At 36.9% G+C, this 27,300-nt stretch overlaps 1 protein-coding gene across 1 annotated transcript in view; it reads left to right on the forward strand.

Annotated features, from left to right (window-relative positions):
* ATP6V0A4 (ATPase H+ transporting V0 subunit a4) overlaps positions 1-27,300 on the forward strand; it is a 563,239-nt gene that overhangs the window by 344,662 nt on the left and 191,277 nt on the right. Inside the window, exon 12 of the mRNA XM_044088210.1 lies at positions 2,284-2,423. Within this exon, the coding sequence (XP_043944145.1) occupies positions 2,284-2,423 (140 nt within the window). The remainder of the gene's footprint in view (positions 1-2,283; positions 2,424-27,300) is intronic.

A 27,300-nucleotide genomic window follows, 5' to 3' on the forward strand; every position in this document is an offset into this window, starting at 1 on the left:
GGCCCCCTACTGTTTGGTATCTATTTTTCAGAAGTCCAGGTGAAAAGAGATGGCCCATAGCTTACCAGGTTTGCTGATGACTGCAAACTGGGTGCAATCATCAAATCCCCAAAGATGTCAACATACTACAAAATGGGCTTACACAGACAAATGATTGGTGTCAAAGCCATGGAATTAAACTAAATGTAAAAAACTGCATTATCACCCCCCTCAGCAAAGAAGAAACCCTTGCTAATTACAACATGAATAATACCCTCTAAGTTCAAAGTCAGTGGTGAGAGATTTAGGCATGCAAATTGATAGCAGCCTTAATTTTGATCATCAGGTGTCCACAGTAGTATGGAAGGCCTTCTGTGTTGCACACCTCATAAGCAAGGTTATAGCATCCAAAGCTAAGGAAGCTATAACTCCCCTGTGCTCTCATCAGACCAATAATAGAGTACAATGCTCCCTTCTGTATGTACCTCCCAACACATCTGCAGCAACTGGAGAGACCTCAGAGTTTTCTCACCAAGAAAATTCAGGGCCTACAACACATGACCTACATGGACAGACTGAAGGCCCTATCACTTTACTCAGAATCATGTAGACTGCTTAGAGGAGGCGTATGCCTGGCCTACAGAGCAGTCTCAGACCCTGCCTTAATGAAGCTTCTGCACATCTATAAATCCAATGGGACAAGATTCACTCACTCAAAGGCATCTTAACCTTGCCTATGATATTAACAGGACATGCTAGAGAGACAGACATGTCTCCCAGAGGTTGCCACTTCTCTGGAACAAGCTCCCAATTCATGTAAAACAGAACTCATAACTGACCCTGTTTAAGCATTACCTGGACAATCAGAATGGAAACTGTAAATTTACACCAAAAGTTTAACCTATATCCCTCTTAGACAGGGGCAACTGGTGCTGATCTTAGACTTACATGCAAACATAGACTATATATCTTGGTCCATAAGGGAACAAGGGTATAACATGGCTAGGCTTGTAGAGGCCTTAGGGCCAATAGCCTAGTAACCTGCTATGATACTATGATCCTATGAACTCTGTGAAAGGCTTGTTAGCCGAGGCACTGGAGTATTAAACGTTTTTGGATTTTATGCTTCTGCAGTTGGTGGGTTTTTTTAATTTTATTTTTTATCTGTTGTTTAGTAGATCCTATGAATATATGTTGTTTTAATGGCTTAGAGTAAGGTGCTGATTTCTCCCAGTAAGCCTCTGATTTCTAGTGAAATCCACTGCTAGAGATAAAGAACTATAGTTAACTTCAACACATGTAAACAGCTGCAAAGACCCAGATAACCTTCTCCAAAATGTTCCCTGGCAAGGGACGTGTTTAACCTGCAGTGCTTTTTCAAGCAGATTGCATGTCAGCTTAATCCAAGTGCATCTACAGATGCCCTGAATATTTTTTAGCTCTTGGTTCATGCCATTTGAGTAAAAAAGTGTGTTCTAAAAATAATGTTTGGACAGTGTAAAAAATAGTAATAGTAATTTTAATTAAATGTTTAAGCAGCTAAAATAAAATGTGACAGTTTATGAATGCGGCAATGTTTTATTAATCCAGGTTGCTCTTTTAAAAGGAGACCAGTTGTACTGCACTTCATTATGTGTGCAAAGGTCTACACTGTGGCATGATTTTTCTATACTGTACTGTGTTTAGCCAATGTAGTATGCAGCATCCAATTTTTGCTATTATCCTCAAAACACTATCAGTGTGTGTTAGTTCTGACTTTTTTCTTGTGGAGAAAATAAGACTCTTCTTGTATTGGTATTGTGAGATACCATTTCTGAGTATTGAAGTTCATATGCTCATATATCTATATCTATATCTATATATAAAGAGAGAGTATTACGGATTATGGGATCTGCTTAAATATAAACTATAATGTGAATATACTTTTAGATATGTGAAATGTTTTCTATCAATATTGTTATCAGAATTATGGGCCATGTTATGATGTAAAAGAAAATACAGAAATAGTCTCAGAATAATGCTTGATTTTTAAGACCTAGTTATGAATGATCAGTTTTAGAATGATCAGTTTTAGAAATATTTGCAGTCTATTCACTAAGTAAACTTCAAAGACATAAAATACTTGCTATAAATTTTAGTAAAGTAACAAAAACAGAAAGTAGTACAGTTTTCGGAGGGTGAGGGGCATTGCAGCAATTGTTTTTATTTTGCAGTTACGATGCTTTATAAATGCTTTCAATTTCATCTTCCACCTTATAGATTTAGATTTTAAAATTATGCATTCATAATCTGTTTTTTCTGCAGCTCCTTACACTATCATTACCTTTCCTTTCCTTTTTGCGGTAATGTTTGGGGATTGTGGCCATGGAACGGTTATGCTTGGCTTTGCACTTTGGATGGTTTTAAATGAGAAGCAGCTTCTGGCACAAAAAAGTGATAATGAGGTAAGTCAAGAAGGTAAAACAGTAACCTGACATAAGGTTGGTTGGTCCTTGCAGTTGTGGCCTTGGAATTTGATTTTAGAGCTGTCATGCATTTAGTTTCTCCTTATGGATGAACACAGACGCACACAGGACAATCTTCTCTATATACACAAACACAAATGCAGACACACACACACACACACACACACACACACACACACACACACACACACACACACACACACATGCGCACACACACGCAAACACACACACACATACATGTGACAGTCCTCCCCATATACACAAGTACAAATGCAGACACACACACACACACACACACACACACACACACACACACACACACACACACACACACACACACACACCAATCCCCCTACAAACATGTGCGCATACAGACACACACACACACACACACACACACACACACACACACACACACACACACACACACACACACACACACACACATTTGCACACTCACAAACACACACACCAGTCTCCCAACATACATGTGTGCATGCGCACAAACACAGACACACACACACACACACACACACACACAAGCTCATGCATTCTTACAAGGGAAATTAAAGAAGATTGCTGAATTACTGATTGTCTTGTCCATTGAGGAAGCTAGACCTACAGGAAAACCCCATGCAGACAAAGACAAAACATACAGGCTCTATAGAAAAGACATCTCAGCTAGGATCACAGAACAAAATGTTGTGAACCAGCAATGCTGAACACTACAACACTATGATTCAACTACAAAAGTGATAATACAAATCTCATTTTGAATGGCAGTGTGAAGTAGTTCAAAAAGTAAGCCTATCACTGAGTGTTACACTTGAAATAAGTCTAGGCTACTATTTTCTTCTCATGTTTTCATCTTCAAGGAGGCCTGTCTATAGAAACAGAAAACATATAAAGCAGGTACTGAAGCTGGAAACAATGCCTTCTGTATGAAAGAGACACAATAGGTAATTTTTCAAGTGCAACAGGTAATTTTTTAAATGTTGATAAAAAAGGCATTCAATACTATACTACACTATATTAGTCAGCCACGTGGTGCAGTGATTGAATAAACATGACAGCATGAGTAGTATTTTAGGTTCCCTTCACTAATTTTACTTAATGGAACAGGAAAATCATACATTTCTGTCTATGCAATATTCTTATTCATATTCTGCATCTAGTTTTCTGGTTTGTTGGTCTTCACATAGTGTGTCCTTTTATTTTTTTCACAAATTCTCTGGCATTATGAAACAGTTGCTTATCAGATATGGTCTATGCATGTTAGAACAAATCACGCTGTTGCCAAGTATGCTGAAATAGATTTCAGATTCACAAATTAGCAACCTTATAGGAATTACTTTGTTCTCCATTTCTATGACTGCTAAGAATATCCTGTGGACATGTAAAAAGCTAATTCACCTATGTGCATCTGTGTTTGTCTTTCAGTATGGTTAGAATCCTTATATATTTACTTTTTCTTTGTTTGTGTTGGATTGAGTTTAAAATTAGGCAGGTGCATTGTGTGTGAAACAACAGTTTTCTTGGTGACATCTGTAGGAATTATTTGTTCATTTCTTCGTTTTGCCTCATTTTGATAATGAATCATTACTTTTTTTTTTTAGGTTAGGTGACTCATATTTTGGTTAGAGTGTAAACGAGTTAGAGGTTAGACCTGTGGGGGGCAAAGCCTCAGTATTAGGTGAAGAGGATACAACCACCAAAGAAAAACACAGAGTTTATATCTATTTGTGCCTTTTTTTATTTCTGGTTTCAAGTTCATTCAGATACTGACTGATTTGAGTTTTTGGGAGTTCACTTACAATTCATCATGTCTTAACAGAAAGAGAACCATTGAATCATTACTTATCCTCTGTCCAATGTAGAGGCTTGCCATTTGCAGATATGTGTCTAGATTTAAATAAAGTTCATCAATCAGAGTCCATGTTCCTTCAGCTATTCCACATAACAGTTCTTATGCTGCCTGTAATACATTATTTACTCTACTGGTGTGCCAAAGGTGGAAACTAAGATGGATGCTGGGAATTTCCATAGTGTACCACCACAAAAGGGCAATGTAGTACTCCACATGTGAAGGAAGCAGCTTCTGCCTGTCTGTTCTCAAAATGGTAGATATATGAGAAGCAGCATGCAGATGAGTAAGGTATCTACTCAGTGTCATGGCATGGAGAGACAGGGGATGACTATTTAGGATCACAGGCAAAGCTATAAAAGATGAGAAGCTTGATATCACTCCCCACATAGTGGAATTTACCTTGCCAGGAAAAAGATCAGTGCAGCTAGGGAGTCTGAAAAATTAGGAAGAGGCTGAAGACAGCACACTCAGGTAACTTTTGCTGATATACTACCTGTCCACTAAATTAGTAAGGACAGGTTGCTTTGCATCATGGGTTTTAACAAATGGGTGAACAAAATATATGGCCATTAGGTCTTTAACTTTACATGGGAATAAGAATCCACTCAGAGTGATATTGGCCTTATTAGTGTAATGCTAATCTGGGAGGGGAACCACGGTCTTAGGTGATAGATTTATTAGCAAACATTTAAATCAACTAAGAAAGAAACAAAAAAGTCATGTGTGAAACATTGGCATATCCTGTCAAGCCATCAGAGTAGATAATGAAGTGAATTATATTAATGGGAATGAGATTAGGAGGGATCAGTGGCATATGCAAGAAGGCAAACACAATATAAACATAAATTAGGTAACAGTGGGCAAAATGAAAAAGAACTTATGCTTAGAGAAGTAATGGTGATATAGGAATGTAACTATAGAAGATTACAGTCTATCAGATAGATTGCATAATGTAAAATAGAATGATGTAGGCCTTTTTGTAAGGGGACAGAGACAAACCATTTGTGTATATCCTATGGGCCTCCACTACAGGAGGCTTTAAGTATTACAAAGTGAAAACTCTAACTTGGCTGGGTTTTTCTTGCAGTTTTTACTGAATGGTTTGTCTGTGTGTTCTTTTTGTCCTTTGTTTTTTCTATATACAGACACACACAAACACACACACACACACACACACACACACACACACACACACACACACACACACACACACACACACACACACACACACGTATAAAATCAGTAGAGTTAATATTACAAAGATATAAAATGGCAAAGAAAAAAATAAAAGAAAAACCAAACCAAACAATGTCATATGGTGCAAGGATAAGAATATGGGCATCAGCAGTATTTGTTTCTTACAAATCATGACAGTTATATACAAGATGATACTGCTGTATCACTTATGACATTCACCTCCACAAACACACCATCCATACATGAGGCAAGCATTATGTAACTGTACTGAAGATATTTTCCCAGATACTACACTACACTACACTACACTACACTACACAATAGCAAGGTTCCTGTCCAAATTCTGTGGAAAATAATTTGGTTTCTTGGAAAGAGTAAGTTAGAGAAATGTGTACAAAGTTTGAGGTCGGTCTATCCCCCTACTAAGAAGTGCAATGATCTCAGAGTACCTATAAGCAGCCAGAATGTGAGATGAAGCCACCAACACCTGGGGCTGCAGAAGGGCTGTATCTTCTACAAAACCACATTAGCTGTGTTATGATGATTTTCAACATTCACTGTACCATAGCTACTTTATAAAGTTCCTGGACTCATAGTTATTGTTCTTACGTATCTGACAGGGAGCCATTGTCATAAGACAGGAAGAAACCCACAGATTTTACCTAGAGAATTACTCCTTATTGAGAGTGCTGTTATAAATATGAAATTTAATTTCATTTGGCTCACTTTAGTGATTTTTGCAGCCCTTTCATAGGTTCATAAGTTCATAGGTGTGTACTAACTCTGGGGCCTTTATAAGCCTAGCCAAGTATCTCAAATGTATCCTGCAAGTGTTTTCTGCCTTATTTATGTAAGCTAGTGCAATATTTGCAGGATGCCTCTGCCCATTAGAGGTACAGGTGGTAGACCCAGGGTGTAGTTCTGATTTTCCATCCACTGGTCATGTTTTCCCTCAAATAGAGTTAGGGAAGAGCTGTGCTTCAATGGGAAGCCTATTCCAGAGAAGGGGAATTCTGTGAGACACATACCCATCCCTCCAACATGTCCTATTTATGTGAAAAGCAAAGTTTAAATCCCTAGATTGAGTAATTCTGATGCTGGAAATTTTACAGATATGCAAAAGGTTCATCAGAGTGGGATCCAAGGATGCCTCTCAACATTCTATAGTAAACAGACTATGGAGACAGAGCTTTGAGGTGATCTGCCTAGGATATTCTGTGAGGAACATCTATAGATGTTCCACTTATTGCATGTGCCTAGTCAGGTTCATACTGGAGGGGGACTTGTACTCAATGATGGCTTGATGAGGACTGAATACAGTGGAAAGGTGACTTCCTTGGACCTACATGCCATGTCCTTGCTTATAAGTTGAGAAATATATCATGATCTCTTACTATCTTAGACACATGTTGGTTCAAAACCAGCTTACTATCTATCTACATATGTACCCAAATCCCTTATTGATGAGGTAATTTACTAGGATGACTGACTTCTCAAAAGGTACTATTATGCAATTCTTGGCACTGAATTATAAGCTGTGGTTTTGGCACAAGTCATTTGTCTGTTAGTATCTTGGGGGATTTTATGGCTGCTCCTAATTTGCAGTCATCTGCAAACATGGTCACTCAGATGCCCTTGACATTCACCTTGACTTCCAAGAAGTAGATGCCAAAAAGGAGTGGACCCAGCACAGAGGCCCAAAGGACTCTATTTGTGGCAAGGCCTCTTTGTGGAGGTGGTGTCCCCTATCCTAACTTTGTGGGTCCTTTCTGAGAGGCAACTGTCTGACCAGTATGTAACATAGGGGTTTATGCCTATATCCATGAGTTTGCTTACAATGCCCAAGTAAGGTATTGTATGAAATGCCTTAGCCAGCTCAAGTATGCAACATTTTGCCCTCATCCATTGCCTTGGTGACCTTCTCAAAGAAGTCCATCAGGTTGAGTAGGCTTGATCAGCCCTTAATGAAACCAAACTGGGTTGGATCCAGTATTTAAAGGTTTTCTATATAACTATTAATCATTTCCATGGTAATTGTTTCCATTGCTTTGTTACAAAGACATACGTCTGGAGCATTTCTCCCCAGGCCTCTGTTGAAAATTGGCTTCATTCCAAGTCGGACTTTCCCGGTAAACAAATGTTAAATAAATAAAAAAGAATAAAAAATAAAATTGCTTTGCATATTTAGACTTATGTGTCTGTAGTTCCTGTGGTATGTTGATGGCTGGCCCTTATGCACAGGGATGATTGTTGCAGTTCTCCATTTGCATGGCACAAAACATGTCTGGAAGCTGTGGTTAAACAGTGACTCCAGTGGTCCCAAAAGGTTATGTTTCAGGCTATTTAGGAGACATCTTGGGATTATTGGGGCCCATTGATGCAGTGTTTTTGGTTCTAGAGAGCGTATCTAGGGCCTACTCCCTATTGTTAGTTGGGGAGAGTATTGTTTGATGATATTTCCTGGGGGTAGCTGGGGGGGCAGAGAGGGGGATTAAATTGGAGATGAATTTGTCAGCCAGCAGATTTGCTATATCTACTAGCTTTGTGTAAAAAGCCTCATTTACAATCAATTCTGCACACTGCTGTGTGCTGCCTTTGAGGTTTTGGACATAGCTAAAGAATGCCTTGTGACTGTCCTCTCTGTAAGGTTATATTCACCTTAAATTTGGATTTAGTAGACTTAATTTGCCCTCTTTGTTTAGATCGATGAGAATGTTTTTATCATGCTGGGTGTAGTAGTTCCTGATCTTGGTTATGACTTTTTCTTTTGTTGTACAATTTGTTTATATTTGGATTCCGCCAGGGAAGTTGTTTTTTGGGTTAGTTCTGGGCTTATTTCTGGTAGGCACAGTTGTCATTATGCATTTATTGACATGATTGTACAGGGTTTCTGTAAATAATTCTGCATAGGCAGCTGTGTTCTCAGTATCGGGGGAGGGGCTTGAAATTTTGACAGTAAATCAATTACTAGTAGAAAGTTTGCTTTAGAATAGTTCAAAAATGGTATGAGGTTAGTCAGCATCACACAAATGATTTTTATTACAAAGGAGACAGCTTTGTGGTCTGACCTTACCATAGAAGACACTACATGGTGTGGAGGATGTTTACTGTGTTTGCCTATGTTTGTGAGTACCAGGCTGAGTATGTTTGCCTAGTGGGTATATGAACTGTCTGCTCCAAAGTATTAGTGTTTACAAAGTCCAGGAATCTTTGAGTTTTTACATTTTGAGTCCTGTAAGTATCCCAGTTTATATCTTGCAAGGATATGTGATGGGAATTTGCCTATGGAAATTTGGACATGAAGAAGCTCAAGTGGATTGTCTTGAGGTGAGCTTGTTGTAAACTGGCACCCTAAGTAGAAGGGCTTCATGGCACCCCCCACCCCCACCCCCTCCCCACACACGCACACAAACAAAAGCCATCTGGGCCTACTTACACTCCAGAATACTTTTTTTTTCAATGTGTCTTACTTATCAGTTTTTTCCTACAGTTATTCATTCATTCATTCATTCATTCATTCATTCATTCATTCATTCATCCATCCAACATATTCTATCTCAGCACGACTGCACTCTGATAAATGTGAAGGAAACAAAAGCACTAAGCCAGGTGTTTGGGGAGAGCAAGGTCCCCAAAAGCCATGGGGGTTCTATGTGGTGCATTTTAGAGTTTTTTGAACAAACTGTGTCACCCAGTGATTACCCAAAGAAAAACTATGATTAAAGGAAGAAATTCAGTCTTACTCTACCACAGGTAATTACTAGGATACCTACCCTGTGGGACATTTTAGACCTAGCCAATTTCTCTCAAAGGGGAGTATTAAACTCTGTACTTTGTGTCTGTGAGGCAAACACATTAGCCATTATGCCAGCCCAGTATAATGTTTTGCTTTTTCCTGCTCCTTTCAGCACATCTAGACAACACCAAAATAACTACAGTGGAAATAACCGTAATAAGCCATGAGGGTATAGATGGTCTGAGGTACCTTTTTGGGTTTTTTAAACAACCTTTTTTATCCAGTGATGACTTGAACATAAACCATATTCAAAGAAATACATTTAGTCTTATCCTTCAACTTTGTTTTTTTCTTGCATCCTTTCTGCATATCATAACTGACCACGACCTCACTGTAATAACTGTAGTGGGAATAACTGTATTTAGCTGGGGTCTGGAGGCTGCAACTCCTACTCCTCCAAGGAGACATGGGGTTCTGGATTTTCTGAGGTACATTTTAGGGTTATTTTAAACAACCTTTTTCATCCATTGATTGCCTGAGCAAAAACTACGTTCAAGGAATGAAAAAAAACTACGCTCAAAGAAAAGAAATAGTCTTTTCCTTCAATTTTGTTTTTTCCTGCATCATTACAAATTAATCTGGGGGTCTGAGGCTGTGATGCATCCAAAAGCCATGGGATTATAGATTTTCTGAGGTACATTATAAAGCTTTTTCTAACCTTTTGATACACTGATGACCTTAACAAAAATCACGAGTGAGGAAAAGAAATTCAATCCTACTTTTTTATTTCAAGGAAGAAATCAGTTGTGTCCAACTTTTAATGTTCAAAGCTAAAACACCAGTTTTAATAAACTGAGGAAAGAAATGCTTGTGATGATGCATACATCATATCGGGGAATAGTACCTAATGCCATAGCCCCCCACATCAAAATAGGTGATCACTTTGTGTACCCCCAATGTTAAATCGGGATTAAAATCAAGGCACACAGTCATATTTTGAGCTGTTGCTGTCATATTTATGTAGAACTTGTCTCATCACCCTTTACACCCCAAAAGATGGTCACCTTCTGTATACCCTTCTAATGTCAGACTGAGACAAAACTGAAAAAAAACAAAACATATTTGCTGTCAGGCATGTATAAACAGCATGCTTATTTACTCTTCCCCAAAAGATAACCACTTGTAAATGCATCAGACACTTGATTATGAAAAAAATAGAAAAAGAAAAAAGAAATGATTTAAATAACATTTCCAACTTGTTACTTCTAAAGATAATACAGTGTTCATATGCATAGGTTATACTGACTCTCTGTGCACCCCTCTTAATTTTGTGAGGAAAGTTAAAGAAATAAGGACCACACTGTCCCCAGCCCAACACAAGATATAATGATCTCTGAGGTTTGGAAGGGATGTTAAAGACATAATGACATTGTCCTTAGCCTATCACACAATTTTAGCAACCTTCTGTTTACACCTATGAGCAGGGCTGGTTTCAGATGAGATGGGACTCAGGGCAGAGTTGATTACTAAACCCATGTCAAAATCCACTTATACAGCCTTAGTGTCTGTGGGCCACTAGTTTCCAGACATTCTGAATGTCTGGGTATTCTTTGACACATTTATCCCTTATTGTTTTTTTTTCTCAAAATTTTTTATTTTATTTTTTCAAATACATTTGAATGAATTCTATAGTATTTATACATAACATCTTAAGCAACTATGTACACTATTTACATTAGCCTGACACTATAATAGATCTTAATGTATACAGTTACTTTATAAGTATGTCCAATCCATTATCAGAGTGTCTGATCAATTATTGTATAGTGTCAATCAACTATAAGACTTTTCCCTAAGGGTTGTTGATAAATGGCTTTGGATAAATTCTTAGTTCTTTAATTTTAATTTCCAAAAATGCTGTGGTCTTCAGTAGGCTGTAGCAGTCTTCCAAAGTTGGTATTGTGTTTGTATTCCATCTTCTTGTTATACACGTCCTTGAAATTGCAAGTATAGTCCATACTAGATACATGTTTGACCTATTCAAATGAGGACCTTCATTCACATTTAATAACACAAGAGCTTTAGTTAAATAAAATGATTCATTAAATAAAGCTTTGTAGAAAGTTATTAATACCATTACAAAATGGCTTAATTTTAACACAATCAAAGAAAATGTGGTTCCAATCAGCATTGTGCACTTGCTCACATCTCCAACATATTACTTTTATCATCTTCTTTTGGCTGTTCCCGTTAGAGGTCGCCACAGCAGATCATCTGCTTCCATTTCTTCCTGTCCTCTGCGTCATGCTCTTTCACACCAACCGCCTGCATGTTCTCTCTCACCACATCCATAAACCTTATCTTAGGCCTTCCTCTTTTCCTCTTACCTGGCAGCTTCACCCTTAGCATCCTTTTCCCAATATACCCATCATCCCTCCTCAGCACATGTCCAAACCAATGCAATCTTGCCTCTCTGACTTTGTCTCCAAACCATCCAACCTGAGCTGACCCTCTAATACACTGATTCCTAATCCTGTCCATCCTAGTCACACCCAGTGCAAATCTTAACATCTTTAACTCTGCCACATCCAGCTCTGACTCCTGCGTTTTTTTCAATGCCACCGTCTCCAACCCATATAACATAGCTGGTCTCACTACCCTCTTGTAGACCTTCCCTTTCACTCTTACTGGTACCCCTCTGTCACAAATCACTCCTGACACTCTTTTCCACCCATTCCACCCTGCCTGTACACTTTTATGGAAGAACTAATTTTACTGATTCTGTCTGGGGTTAAGAATACTCTGTGCAAGCATTTCCAATTAAAAACTTTCCAGTACTGTATAAAGGATGTATATTTTATTGATAATAAGATATTTGTTTTAATATTTTTCAGTTAACTGTATTGAGTGTCTTTTTGTTATATATTTCCAATATGAGGTTTTGGGTATTGCTTTTTGAAATTCTGTTTCCCATGTCAAAGTCATTATATATGATTTCATATATGTAGTTTGTAAATTTAGGTATTTCTTTAAATGAAGAATTATTAATTATTCTACTTAAATCTTGTGAATATGACAGAATACTCTGTAAAGTTAGCCAGTCCTGTTGTGGAATTTTGTATGTTGTTTTTATTACTTGCATATATAAAACTTTCAGTTCTTTGATACACTGGAGCCAGCAAACAAATCCTTTCTGTTCCAAGGAATTAATACTTTTTCTATATATTTTATGTGGAAAGTTCTTTGTGACTATAAATGGTGTTAGAAGATCAAACCAGATTTTTAAATCTATATTTGCATTAATAATATTTCTACATGAGTCAATGTAATAATTAAGCATATGAGTTTTAGTGGGTTTAGTTATGTTATATTGGATACTAATACATAATATGTGCCATGGCAAATTGTTTTTATCTGTTATTCGAATTTTTTTTTGCAAATCAAATTAATTTATTGATACTACACTTAGTAATTCTTTCCAGTTTGCAGTGTAATTTGGACTTATCCAATCTGAGATTGTTTTAGATATTGATGCTTTTATATATGTTTCTATATCAGGAAAGTTTAATCCTCCCTGTTTCCATGGTCTGATATGATGTATTAAAGCTATTCTGTTTCTTTTGGGAAACCATAAAAATTTTATTAGGCATGAATTTATTTCTTTAAGTATATTCCTTTCTGGTAACAGTTGTATTGCCAAGGCTATATATAGGAGCTTGGGCGGTAAAACAATTGTTATTAACTGTAGTCTGTCTTCAAACATTAATATTATTTTGTTTCATTTTTCCAGAGATTTTAATTGTATTGATGATATTATTATAGTTTTTTGAGACTAATTTATTATTATCCTCGCATAACTCACTTCCAAGATATTTTATGGTAGATTCTTGTTTCCCTATGATGTGATCCCCCTTAGTCTGCAGTTCTTTTTTTAATTAAAAATAAAAATTTTGATTTTGCTTTATTGAAATGGAGTCCTGAAGTCATGTGAAATTTGTCAATTAATATATTTAATTCTTCTAATACCTCTTTTGTATTAGATAATGTTAGTAATATGTCACCAGCAAATAGCATTACTTTAGAATTGTATTGTTCATAAACATCTATTCCTTTGATTTTTATATTGTTATGAATTGAATCTGCCAATATTTCAATAGCCAGAACAAATAGAATCAGTGATATGGGGCATCATTGTTTAGTGCCTTTTGTTATATGTATAGATTCAGAGGTAAAAGGACCTAACTTGACATACACTAAATTATTTGTATATATATATATATATATATATATATATATATATATATATATATATATATATATATATATATATATTCTTTAGAAGATGAACAAAGGATGCAGGAAATTCAAATAGCATTAGGATTTTGAATAAATAGTCCCAATTTAGGGAATCAAAGGCTTTCTCTATATCTAAGCCAATTATAAGTGTTTCTTTATTTTCTTTATTCATAATCTATAAGAGAAATTATCCTTTTAATATTGTCATGTGTGTGCCTATGATATATAAATCCAGTTTGATCATTATTTATTGTTTTGTATAGTGGTATTTTCATTCATAATGATATAAGTCTATGTGAGGTACAGAGGTTTGGGGATTTGTTTTCCTTTAGGATTGGTGTGATTAAGGAATATCTCCAAGAGGGTGGTATTAAAGCTTGTGACTGAATTTCTAACAGAGTTTTATGAAAGAGGGATAGTATCTTTGAAGGAAAAAGTTTATATATTTCCTTAATTATGCCATCTATACCTGGAGCTTCATTATTTTTACCCCTTTTTATTAGATCTGTAATTTCTCTGTATGATATGGGTGCTTGCATACTTGGTGTTAATTTTTCTGGTATTTTTTTTATATTAGAACATTTTTCATCTAGATTTAATTGATTGATATGTATATTTTCTTTTTGGAAATGTTCTATATAGTGATTTCTATAGGCATCAAGAATGTCACAGATATCCAAGACATTTTCCCTTTCTTTTCATAGAATATACTTTTAATGTTATTAGCTTTTGATTATATTTTGATTCCTGTGGATAAATTATGTAGCTATTTGGGAGAAGTGGCCGAGGTATTAATTTTTAGTTTTTCTAAACCTAAACTAGTTTTATGTGTTAGAATGTTGTTGCATTTATTGTTTAATACTTCTACCTTCTTTTTAATCTCCAAATGATTTTCAGCGTTTACTAACAAAAGTTTGGATTGTAGATCTAATAATTCAAAATCCTATTCTCTGATTTTTTATACAAAGTTAGGGTTTTACCATATATGTAAGCTTTTAATGAGTCCCATATCATTATTTTATTTATCTCTGTGGTGTAATTAATATCTAAGAAGAACTGCAATTCAGATAATAACCAGGGTCTGAACTCTTTCATTTTAGTTATATATGCTGGAATTCTGGAGTTAAAGATCAATGGTTTGTACCCATTTTTAAGTTTTAGTATCAATGAATTGTGATCTGAAAAGGGGCAGGGAGTGATTGAGAAATTAATGATTTTAGAGTGCAAGTCATGGGCTACAAATATTTTATTTATTCTAGTTTGGGTATCAAATCTGTGATCTTGATGGAAAAACAACAAAAATGGATCTTCTTTAAATTTGAAAGTATCTACAAGATGAAATTATTCTACCCACTTGTTTAAAGTTTTTGATACAGCAGATATATGCAGTGGTCTTTTATTTGTAGTTTCAGAAATATCAAATATACAGTTAAAATCTCCTCCTAATATTAAGTTGCCTTTATAATTATTGGAAATGAAATCCAATTGTTTTTTAACATTTCCTGTTCCAATGCCTGGGACCCAGTATAGATTGGCTAGAGTCCATATTCTGTTATTATATTTAACTATTACTAATGCCAGAATGTCTTCTTTATCTTCATGCTTATAAATAATTTCTGGGATAATCAGTTTTTTTCCATAAAGTTGTTACCCCTTTTGTCTTTGTCTTATAAGTGGATTACGCCAATATCACCTATTCCTTAGGATTCCATTGTAATTGTCATTTGTTTTGAAATGAGTTTCTTGAAGCAAGATAATTTGTGATTTGTTCAGTTTTAAATATTTCAGTAGATTTGATCTCTTGCTAGGATTGTTTAAGCCATTTGTATTTAAAGATAATAAAGTTAAACCCATCTTAGGTTATTTAGACTATCTATTTTTTTTGTTTTATTGTGACGATTAAACATTTTCCTCTGATAACTGTAAAGTATATATTTGAGCTTTTAAAGGAAATTATCAGTTTTATACTTTGAGTGTTTACCAATAAAGTTATGTTTTGGTGAGGCATACTAAAAATGTTTTTGCGAAATAACAAATTTAAATTAATAAATGGTTAACAAAACTAAGATCTGCACTAGCCATGGAATGAAAATCATTGCTAATCTGATGGATAAACCTAAGTCCATCAGATTATCACTCATACCTTGACAATCCAGAACATTTGAGCTCCATAAATTGAATTATCATATAGAGAATATTTGTAACAGGAATAAGCAATATTTATATTATTTTGAACAGATATAGTACTATTGTAGATTAGACAGAATTCTAATACAATATGTCTACTTATTGTGTAAGCAATTGATATTTATATGAAAGATAGATGAAAAGCAATTCAATCATAGTAAAGTAAGATGTATCATATATAAAACCTCAGTAAAATATTATAGCAGACAGTTATTTAACATATTCACCCTTATTGATGAAGTCTTTCAAAACGTATTACTTAATATAAATAGATGGTAATAATATTTATACCTAATGTTTATAATACAATGTATTTTACTGGATATATCAGAAGTTATATTTCATTGTTTGCCAGCATTTAAGTAATCACTTTGTTGCTAACTTACTTAAAGCATCAAGTATGTTTTATGTGAACATTGATGAAAGTTACTGCATTTTAATTATCAGTACATCCCTCTTCCCCCATTTCCTACACATAAGGATTTTCGTATCTATTATTTTTATTATAAAATGAATGAAATTATAGGTTAAAAACAACAAATTCACAAATTGTGATTAATGATTACAAGTTCCCTTTCCATATTCATAAACTGCTATTTTATGGCATAAACTGGAAGTTTTTTGATTGAGATGACCACGGTGTAGAGAGAGCCGGGGTGGTGCAGCGGTTAGCATTGTCGCCTCACAGCAAGATGTTCTCCCATTTGATTCTCAGCTGGAGTGCCTTCTGTATGGAGTCTGCATGTCCTCCCCATGATCGAGTGATGTCTAAAGACATACAGGTAGGTGCATGCGTGAATGGATGTGCCTTCTTTGAAGGATGAGTGTCAGGCTGGCAACTTGGCACCGTAAAAATCCACTGCCAATCATTAGCGGACTGGAGTTCCGCTGTGGCGACCCCTAACTGGGAAAAGTCGAAAGAAGACAGACTGAAAGTTTTTAGATTTAAATGGCAACATTCTATTTTGTAGAATCAGCAAAGGATAAACTGAGTGATTATTGTCAGTTTAATGCTATTTGTTCAGAATGTGATTGTTACATTCTGTGACATTTCTAGTTCAGGCTTCTATTGTATCCCTTGAACAACTTTGTCAGTTTGATGTCATGTATAAAACATTAGTTACCTTGGTAACAGCTTAAGTATTATGTATGATCAGGATGGGTTACAAAACCACAATCAGTTTAAAGCAATTATATGACATATGCACATTTACTTATATGACAGAATCATCATGCATTGATGTTCAATGTAGTGTATGTCATTTATGACAAGTTAAGACAGTAGTGTTGTTATAAACAAGCTCATGTTATTAAATCCTGTCTTTAATATCTAAATTCAGCAGACTGCTTCATCTTATATGAAGGTTATATATTTTATGTCTAGATTTACTAAAATCATACATTATATAACTATTGAGTTTCTTTTATTTTTTTAATTTTTTTTTGGCTGTTGCTTAGTTATTTGAGAGACCACAAGCTGTAATGCTTATTCTTATTATTAGCTCCTTCCAAGCATGTTTATACAGTCCATAGACTTTAAATTATGAGACCCTTCTAGTATCTTCTTTGTTATAAATATATTTCCATTCTTACATACACACATATCAGTAGTTCAAGCATGGGCAACAATGTCTATCCAGTTTTGGCAGAATACCATTTGCTAGTTCATGTGGTGTGTTTCCAGGCTGTTCTTAAAATATCCAAACCAATATTTGTCCTGTTTCATTTTACCAGCCTATTCCATGCAGTGGCCACTCTGCTAGTGAACCAGTCAACACACTTTCCATTCCCACAGATATTTCCACAAAGGAAATCTGATGACTCTCTAGCACTTCCTGGCAACCACAAACACCCCTAGAATCAGCTATCCCCATATGCCCAACACATCCAAGCAAGCTCACCTCTCAGACCACTGCAAAGGGTACTGCACACGACCAAGTGCTCTTCATCTTTCACAATAACTCAGGCATCCTCTCATATGTAAGTCCTTAATGTGTTTGGACCAAAGTACATTTGAAATATAAAATTGCAGTTATTATTTATATATATATATATATATATATATATATATATATATATATATATATATATTTTATCAAGAATCAACTTAATGAGCTAAACGAAGTGTTGGGAGACCATCAATATGTGCACATGTGGTTTACAACAGCCCTTTTATTATTATATATTTTTTTATTTTAAAACCAAAATGTCATTGCTGAGAATCATCTCGGAGGCTCCTGAGAGCTGTTAAGCATTATCATCACTCTGTCTCCATTACCATAGCAACCTGGGAGCATCTATTTCTGTTAGTGTGTCTGTGTACTGCATACCAGAGGCTCATGATGCACCTGAAGCAAAGCTTCACTTTACTGCAACTTCAAGCCTAAATTCCCTCCCTATCAGCGAGGCAGCAGCCAGGAAAACAATGGAGAGCAAACAGATAAAAAAAAAACTTCCAACAAGCCGCCACAACAAGAGATAACGCATTCTTCCAGCCTTCCCACCACTCACCCAGCAGATGTATAAACAAACTATTCCCTGTCAAAATATCCCAAATCACAGTTTTATCCATCCCCTTTCCCTGGATCCAGGCTAAAACACCAAATGTCTCTTCCTAATACACAAGCATCAGTAAACCTCGATCACAAGCCGCAACCCACAGCTTCCTGGAGACAAAAACAGCAACATACAACATTTGCCAGACACAACTACATCCACACACACCATGCCAGGCTTAATCAAACAGAACTCAAAGCTATGATACCTGCCATAATTGATATTAACTATGTTTAGACAGAATTATAATGACATTTGTACTAGCTGCCAGGCAAGGCTGCATCCACACACACCATATCAGTATTGATCAAACAGCACTCAAAGCTATGATACCTGCCATAACTGATATTAACTATGTTTAGACAGAATAATAATGACATTTGTACTAGCTGCCAGTCACAGCTGCATCCACGCACACCATATCAGGATTGATCAAACAGCCCTCGTAGCTGTGATACCTGCCATAATTGATACTAACTATATAGAAAGAATAATAATGACATTTGTACTAAGAGCTTGCTACTATTATTTAACCAAGATATACATGACATTTCTAAATCATACTTTAACTGAAGAAGGCATTAATCTCCATGAAAGCATTTTTTTTCAAAACACTCTACTGTTACTGCTATTATATATGATGTTGATTTGCTACATTTGAGCCTGACCTCTGATGAATGGTACTTATTGAATTAGTTAATTAATTATTTAAATTATTATAAATAAAATAAATGAAAAATGAACAGGATAAGTATTCCTTGAGTTCAAGAAGAGGAATAGAAACTTCTATGTTTGTATTATATGTTGCTTTGCTTGGCTTATATATAATGTAAATAGTAACCCATCTTGACCTACCTTTGTTTGTGAAAAATTACTGGAGTCTTTGAACATTCTGAATAAATCATTACTGTTTCTCAGTTGTTTAAGAAATCCTCCTTTTTCTTAAATAAAAACAGATGACAAGTGATGTACCATATCAGTTGATACTTTGAGAGATGTAGTTGTAAGAGTTATTTTTTGGGACAGCTATCTTGGAATCAGTTTTTTGTTTCTTCTTTCTAGCATCAGTCCAAGGATTCGTTTCCTTTTAAGAATAGGGGCCATCCATTCCACTTCTTCTGGGATAGACACTATGTTGTTGTTTTTGATGAATATAGTAGCGTCTTCTAAGTCATTAAAGGTTCTCATCTCATTGGCAAAAAGTATTTTTATTTTGGCTGGAAAGGCCAGCTGTGCTTTAATGTTGTTTTGTTTCAACAGTTTTATTATTGGCCAGACTTTTTTTTACTTTGCTCTAGTATTCTGGAAGAATAATCATTGTCAAACCTTATCAGGCTTTGATTGTATTTTAAGGGTAATTTTCTCCAAGCAGATTTTAATATTAGTTGCTTGTCCAGAAATGAAAGAAATTTTATAACTATGGATCTAGGTGGAGTATTTGTTGAGTTAGAAGCAAGTTTCCTCAGTGCTTTATGCACCCTTTCAATTCCAAATCAAAGTTCCTCTTTCAAGTCTAAAAATTCAGGAATCCAAGTTGTTAAGAATAAAATAACTTCTTCTCCTTCAGTGTTTTCAGACAGACCAAAGATCCTTATGTTGTTTCTCCTTTCCCTGTTTTCTAAGTCATCTATTTTGTTAACTCCTTAACTCCGACTACCGTCTCATAACACCTCTGTGCTTACATCCGAGCGCGCTATGAGACATGTGGAATTTTATGATGCCACCCCTGAGTGCCTTTTACAGGTGCAACTTACTTCCCGGTCCTATTTCAGCTCCATGTCGTGAAAACTAAGTTGAAAAAGTAACTGAACTTTGCCAGTCACCTTCTCAACTTAGCTTTCACATTGCAGTAACCATATGTTTATAGTTAATATTTTTGAGTAAATTGGCTTTTTTCACACTAAGCCGATTCTGCCTGGATTCTGTGAAGCAAGTGGTGGCAGCCAATCAGGTTAGCCAAATCCAAGCCACCACTTGCATAACACCTCAACCCCCCAGACCTGTTGCCATTGTTCTTCTAGAATAAATACAGAGGTCCAGCAGCTTATATTCCCTTTTGTGCCTATCATTTGAAGAACTGACTTGTGTTGCTGCTGGATCCATCCATTTCCTCTTCTGATCTCATCTTAGAAGAGGTCCGTGAAGCAATGCACTATTCCAGCTGACCTGCCTGTTTCACAATTGTTTTATCTGAAGGTGTTTTTTTTTTTGCTGTTGTTTTTTTTTTTTCAGTAGGCAATAATTTTCAACTACAAACTTCAAGATAGATAAGGTGCAGGAGAGAATGAAGAGTGCATGCATGTGAATGCAGAAGAGACCATGTATGTATGAGAGAATGAACGGTACAGGAGAGAATGAAGAGTGCATGCATGTGAATGCAGAAGAGACTGTGTGTATGAGAGAACGAACGTACAGGAGAGAATGAAGAGTGCATGCATGTGAATGCAGAAGAGACCGTGTGTGTATGAGAGAACGAACGTACAGGAGAGAATGACGATTGCATGCATGTGAATGCAGAAGAGACTGTGTGTATGAGAGAAAGAATGGTACAGGAGAGAATGAAGAGTGCATGTGTGTGAATGCAGAAGAGACCATGTGTGTATGAGAGAATGAACGGTACAGGAGAGAATGAAGAGTGCATGCGTTTGAATGCAGAAGAGACCGTGTGTATGAGAGAATGAACGGTATAGGAGAGAATGAAGAGTGCATGCATATGAATGGAAAAGAGACCATGTGTATGAGAGAATGAATGGTACAGGAGAGAATGAAGAGTGCATGTGTGTGAACGCAGAAGAGACCATGTGTGTATGAGAGAATGAACGGTACAGGAGAGAATGAAGAGTGCATGCGTTTGAATGCAGAAGAGACCGTGTGTATGAGAGAATGAATGGTACAGGAGAGAATGAAGAGTGCATGTGTTTGAATACAGAAGAGACCGTGTGTATGAGAGAATGAACGGTACAGGAAAGAATGAAGAATGCATGCGTGTGAATGCAGAAGAGACCGTGTGTATGAGAGAACAAACGTACAGGAGAGAATGAAGATTGCATGCATGTGAATGCAGAAGAGACTGTGTGTATGAGAGGATGAACAGTACAGGAGAGAATGAAGAGTGTATGTGTTTGAATGCAGAAGAGACCATGTGGGAATGAGAGAATGAATGGGAAGATTTGTTGTCTTCTGTGAGAAGTTGGGTATCCGGGAATACAGTTAATAGAGGCTTCTAATATTTGAGTGATTTCTTTGGGAATTCTCAGTAAGCGTTGTATTGCTGTCCTGGGTGACATCCAGTTGAGTTGTAGCCAGGAAGCCTGAGACTTCAGTGTTGAGAAAACTTGAATTTTCTGGTTTATTGCTTTTACATTGAAAATGTATATTGTAACATGCTGTTTTTAAGTGTTTAATGATAGTGGTAGTATTCCATCCAGCAATCCTGTAATTTTTTCAGTTTCTGTTGTGTTTGTTTTGAGCTGTTTCACATTAGCATGAAGTCAATAAGAGCATCAAGAGTACAAATACTAGTGAATAATAGATTTCAGATGGGATAGTTCATATTCATCAAGTGGCAGGATTAAAGCTGCAAAGCACTAGTGAAGTTGGCATCTGAAATTTTCTAAGGAAACCTAGCCCCTCCCTTTTTACCCATAATGCCCTGAATAGAAGCATCATCTTCTGATCTTTTGCCTTGCATTCACTGAGCATTGAAGAAATGGTTCCATGCTGTATTTATTTCAGATTAATTTTTTTTTTTTTTTGGGGGGGGCTCATTATTTTTTCTTATGTGGTTCTGTTCTTCTGTATCTCATTTTCCTTCAGATATATTTTCAGGTCAGTTTTTTAACTATTTTAGAAAGTTTTTACAATTCTCCATTGACACTCCTTTGGCCTTTTGCCTAAGCTATTATTTTTCTACACTTGCTGCTGTTCCCTCGCTGTTAAAAAAGAATAATATATATAATCTTTGCTTTTTGAATGATGTCACTTGGTTTTCAGCATTATAGAAAATGTTTTTTTTTTCTGTTTAAGAGTTTTAAATTGTTCTTCATCAGCACTGTACTCTAGACATTCACTGTACATAGTATTCACTGTTGCAGGCCTCACTTCTAGGACTATCCTGTCAGGCAGGTCTAGGTGTGAGTATGTTGGCAGTATAAAGTGTGTGTTGGCTGACACCAACCTCATACCTTTCATGCCATGTATGCTTTTCACTGTGTGTGTGTTCCTCTAGTTGGCCTACTTCCAGTGAGCTTGAAAACTCAGTAGGGCTTTTTTCCTTAATTTGTTTGATTAGTTGTTAACTACTAACTTAGCTAATTTTTGATTTTTGATTATGCCTCCAGCTTATCAATAATTGCGTTTTATGTAGGAAGCAAACATCCCACAGAGATGAAAGTGTCTGTTTTGCCTTGGCCAAGAGCATGGTATGGACTTCTGTCCATACTGTGCATCTTTCACTCTGCGGACAATCCAGTATTGTTAGAAATCTCTCTGAGCTGTTTCCAAAAAAGGGGGTGCATACATAGTTTTCCACAGAGGCCCTTTTGTATTCTAGCATGTCCTCCTAGACTGTGAAATGCCTGGAGTTCCTCTGTCAGCTAAAGGCCCTTCATCACTGGAAGTATATATCATGATTCTGGAGAAGGTTCCACAGAGACCACATTGAGGTCTTGATCCCCCAATAATGTCCTGAGGTCTCAAGGGTGGTGGATTCTGAGACTCTGAGGCACAGTCCACCTAAAACTAAACAGGTGTAGTGAAGCTTGCTCTTGCTTAAGCCAGGCAGTGCGTGACCTGAATCTCTTTCCCTAGATTGTACACAGTGTTTAGTCCAACTGACCAAAAAGCTTTATGTCCCATGCAAAAGACCTGAGCTAGAGACACACATGGTATTTAGGACCCCATCTAAAAGAAGAGTAGATGTTCCCCAAGACAAATTTGGCTCCCCCGACTCAGAATCTGATAAGCTGGCATATATAGTTAACTTCCCATTGGCTGATTGACTCAGACACCAAAGATACACTGTTCTTTACTTCACCATCAGAGGAAATTTCTTTTGGTGATGCCTTTCACAGGATGAAGGAAACTTTCCAGTGGACATTTAAGGAATACTCTTAAGCTGAACAGAGATGTATGGCTTACATGGGTGTGCTTGATTGTAGGGCATCGGCTGTGCTTCACATGCTAGTTGTCTTGGAAGATGCATCAAGGAGCCTGACTCCCTTCCCCCTGCCCACAGGAAGCCTAATCACTCTGTGTGTCAAGGACTGCCACAAGTGCCTTTACATGAATCCTTTAGCATATCTAGAAGTGGTATTCCTAGATTCTAGGAAGGGAGCAGTTTCTGCTCCTGCTAAGAGCCTTATTCAAAGTGATAGAGATTGGATTGATTTGGTATGTGTACAGTGCTGCTAGCCTTTCCTTTAGAGCCTTCAATACCAGTCCCATGTCCTTTCATACCAGCAAAGCCTGTTAGAGAAAATGAGAACTAAAGTTGAGGAAACTGAAGATAAGATTATGTGGCAAGAGTTGCTTGGTTTGCAACCTCTCCTTCCAAAAGCACTCTGAGAAACGTAGCTGTGATGGAGTGGATACATCTTGCAAGGCAGCAGTATCAGCTATCAGGAGAGATGCCTGACTGAAGACTATTCCCTACCAGATAGTGAAAAGCTGGAGAGTCTTAATTCCTCACCGAGTAAGTAAAGAATCACATCTTTGCGATACCAGCTTGTGAAGCCTATAAGAAACTGAAGGAAAAGGCAAAAAGCAATCAGATAATCTGGATTTAGTGAAAACATATTTACAATGATGGGCTGATCTATGCAGGATGCATACAGTAGCTATTAATATAATAATAATTAATACATATAATAAATACATATAATTTATACATCTGAGTGTATGTCTAGAAAAATATGAAAAACAATACCATAAAATGACAACTATTTTTATTTTTATTTATATTTTACATTATGATAACTACCTTAGAAGTAGATAAATGAATGCAATTGATTTATGATGCCAGCCATAATATCTATGTCTGTATCTTGGATATTCGACACAGCAGAGGTCAAAGGCAACTGCATGCAGCTTTATCAGTGGCATAGAATCATAAATACCTGACTACAGCCTATTCATCCCAAGTTTATGTAGTGGTTTTGGGTGCTTGGCACATGAATGTGGGAGACAGCTGCTGATCACGGGGGAGGACATGTGTTTCTCAAATGGTATGAGCCATGTTCCAATGAAATGACTTTTATTTTTGCAGAGATTTGCTTGTTGACTGATATTGGTGAATTGTAATGACAGATGTCAGAGTGGCCTTTTATGACTCAAATGTTCTGAAATGGGTAGTTTTGCAATTATTGGTTCATAAGTTTGATTCATTGCTTACAGGGAATGTATCTAATATAATCAGCAAGATGTGTATAGTTTAGGTGACGGGTCTACATTAGAACATCGAAGTTTCAAAACTTCGAATGTTCTAATATCGTCCCCTATTCAGCGAAAGCTGAAAATATCGAAGCAAAAGAAAACTGAATTTTTTCCCAGGGAAAGAATTTGGTTGTCCGTTTCTGTTGCTTTGGTATTTTCAGCACTGTGGTGGAAAATTATGGGTCGGGTTCAGGTAAGTGTGCAATTGAGTGCGGGTTAGGTTGGTTAGGGTGCGGGTTAGGTATGTGTGCATTTGTGTGGACGTGAGGGTTAGGGCGAGTTAGGTGAGTTAGGGCGCAGGTTAAGTATGTGTGCAATTGTGTGGATGTGAGGCTTAGGGCGGGTTAGGTGAGTTAGGTTTAGGGCGCAGGTCAGGTAAGTGTGCGATTGTGTGGACATGAGGGTTTGGGCGGGGTAGGTGTTAGGGTTAGGGCACGGGTGAGGTGAGTGTGCGATAGTGACGGACCTTAGGGTTAGGGTTTGGGTTAAGGTATGTGGATAGTTAGTGGTTAGTGGTGTGTGTATAGTTTAGTGTAGGGTTAGGTGTATGATTTTAGCTGTATGTGTGTGGATTGCTGTTTGTTTGGTTAGCTTGTGCTGTGTGTATGTGTTTTGTAACAGCAATTTTTTTCCCTAGGAAAAAATTTGCTCTTCTGTATGTTCGATGTTTTCAGCTTTCGCTGAATAGGGGTCGATATTAGAACATCTGAAGTTCTAAAACTTTGATGTTCTAATATAGACCCTAGGTGACAGGAAGGGCTCAGTGATATAAATGTTATATACATTTTATTACAGTAGTTCTGGCATTGCTCATCTCAGTATGTAGGGCAATATTTCTGACTTTTGGTATTTGTTTATATACAGACACAACAGTATGCTACAACATTTATGTCAAAAAACAGTATTAAGCATGTAGTCAAAATATGTTTGGGTGGGATAAGAGGCTTAGTGAGATGCATTTTATTGCTGATTTCTGGCATTGCTCACTCAGATGTTATTACTTGCAGACTAGTACCAGCATAGAGCTACCATATATTCTGGGCAATATTCCTGGCTCTGTCACTGCTGTGTAGAATTTAGTTAGGAGGAATTACTCAGTAATATGTGTTATACTATTTTTACTGAATTACTCTGATCTTCTCCTAATAAATGGTAATGAGTCTGTTAAACCTGCACCAGGTAATATAATGAATGGCTACTCAGCAGGTTAGGTGCAGTAATTATCACCTATGTCTGAGCATGCAGAACTATGCAGCAATGACATGCAGGTAAGTATCACATTAACAATAAGTGCAGTTACAGGACAACACTGAGTCATTACCACTTTTCAGCTAAAACTCTCAGCAGCTGTCACTGTTATTCACATAAGTCTTTATCACATCAATGAATGCATAAGCCAGATTTGGGTTTTTGTCTACATGCAGTAATTTCAAGCCACCCCCCCCCCCCACCAAGTTCTTTCTGTCATTTTTATAATTTGTTTGATACACAGTAAAGTCCCCATTGTGGTTATGTGCTTCATACTTTTGTGAACTACTGAAATTGAACATTGTATCACTAGGCTTCTTTCCTGGGTCAGTCTTGGTCTTTTCACATGTTGTCTTGGTGTAGCTCTTCACTCAGTCTCCCTCCCTTCAGGTGTAGTAAAGGTATGTAAGTAAAGGGAAGAGGGTTTACATTAACTCCCCGTTTCAGTCCTTATGGCCATTGCCAAAAGGACACATGTAAATGGAAAAGGCAGAGGTAAGGCAGAGTGCTGTCATTTGGCAGTCATTGCTGCTACCAGCAGTCTGAGTGGGTAGCCGGCACTGGCATGGGACACTTCAGATGCCCATGAGCTGAAGCCCCATGCCTGTCCTCGGCATATTAGTGGAGTGGTGGTCCTTACTCTGCTTTTTCCATTTACATGTGCCCTTTCTGTGCCCCCTTGTCAGTCATTGTGTGTAATTTGGTGTTTTCATGGGTGGTAGGTATGTACCTCTGCAGCATCATCACCACTTATGTGCCTAATGAAAAGAATAATGCCCCTGTGGATAGGACTGAAGATTTGGATGGTTTAACCAGGTAATGCATTATGATATACATATATATATGTATGTCTTCCAATACATCTGTCAAACATCAGTAGTAATCTGTTTGCATTTTCTTTCTTGTGCAGGTTCGTCCACCTTCTGACACTGACATGGCTTTACAAGCAGGAGAACAACAAGTGAGAGTGTGTGTATGTGGTCATTCCTACATTCACTGGGCTGCCAGCCATGCCTCAGTAACTGAAAACCAGTACAACTTGAACTTCCCCACATCCAGTGTGAAGGTACACTGGATTGGAAGAAGAGGTATGCATTGGAGCGGAGTACTGCAATTGTTGGAAGAAAAGTGTTCCATCTACCCTGAACCCGATATCCTTGTGCTGCACATTGGAGGGAATGATGTGATCAATCAAACACTCGGAAGGCTACGGTTTCAAATCAGAGCAATTTTTGAACACCTGCCGTCATGGTGGCATGTTGTCATTTCGTGTGGTCTGACATAATTCCTCGACAGGTATGGAAAACAGCAAACAGTCAATGGGCAGTGCACAAGGC

The sequence above is a fragment of the Protopterus annectens genome, chromosome 11.part0, assembly GCF_019279795.1.
Source record: "Protopterus annectens isolate FY-2018-M chromosome 11.part0, PAN1.0, whole genome shotgun sequence".
Lineage (NCBI taxonomy): Eukaryota > Metazoa > Chordata > Ceratodontiformes > Protopteridae > Protopterus > Protopterus annectens.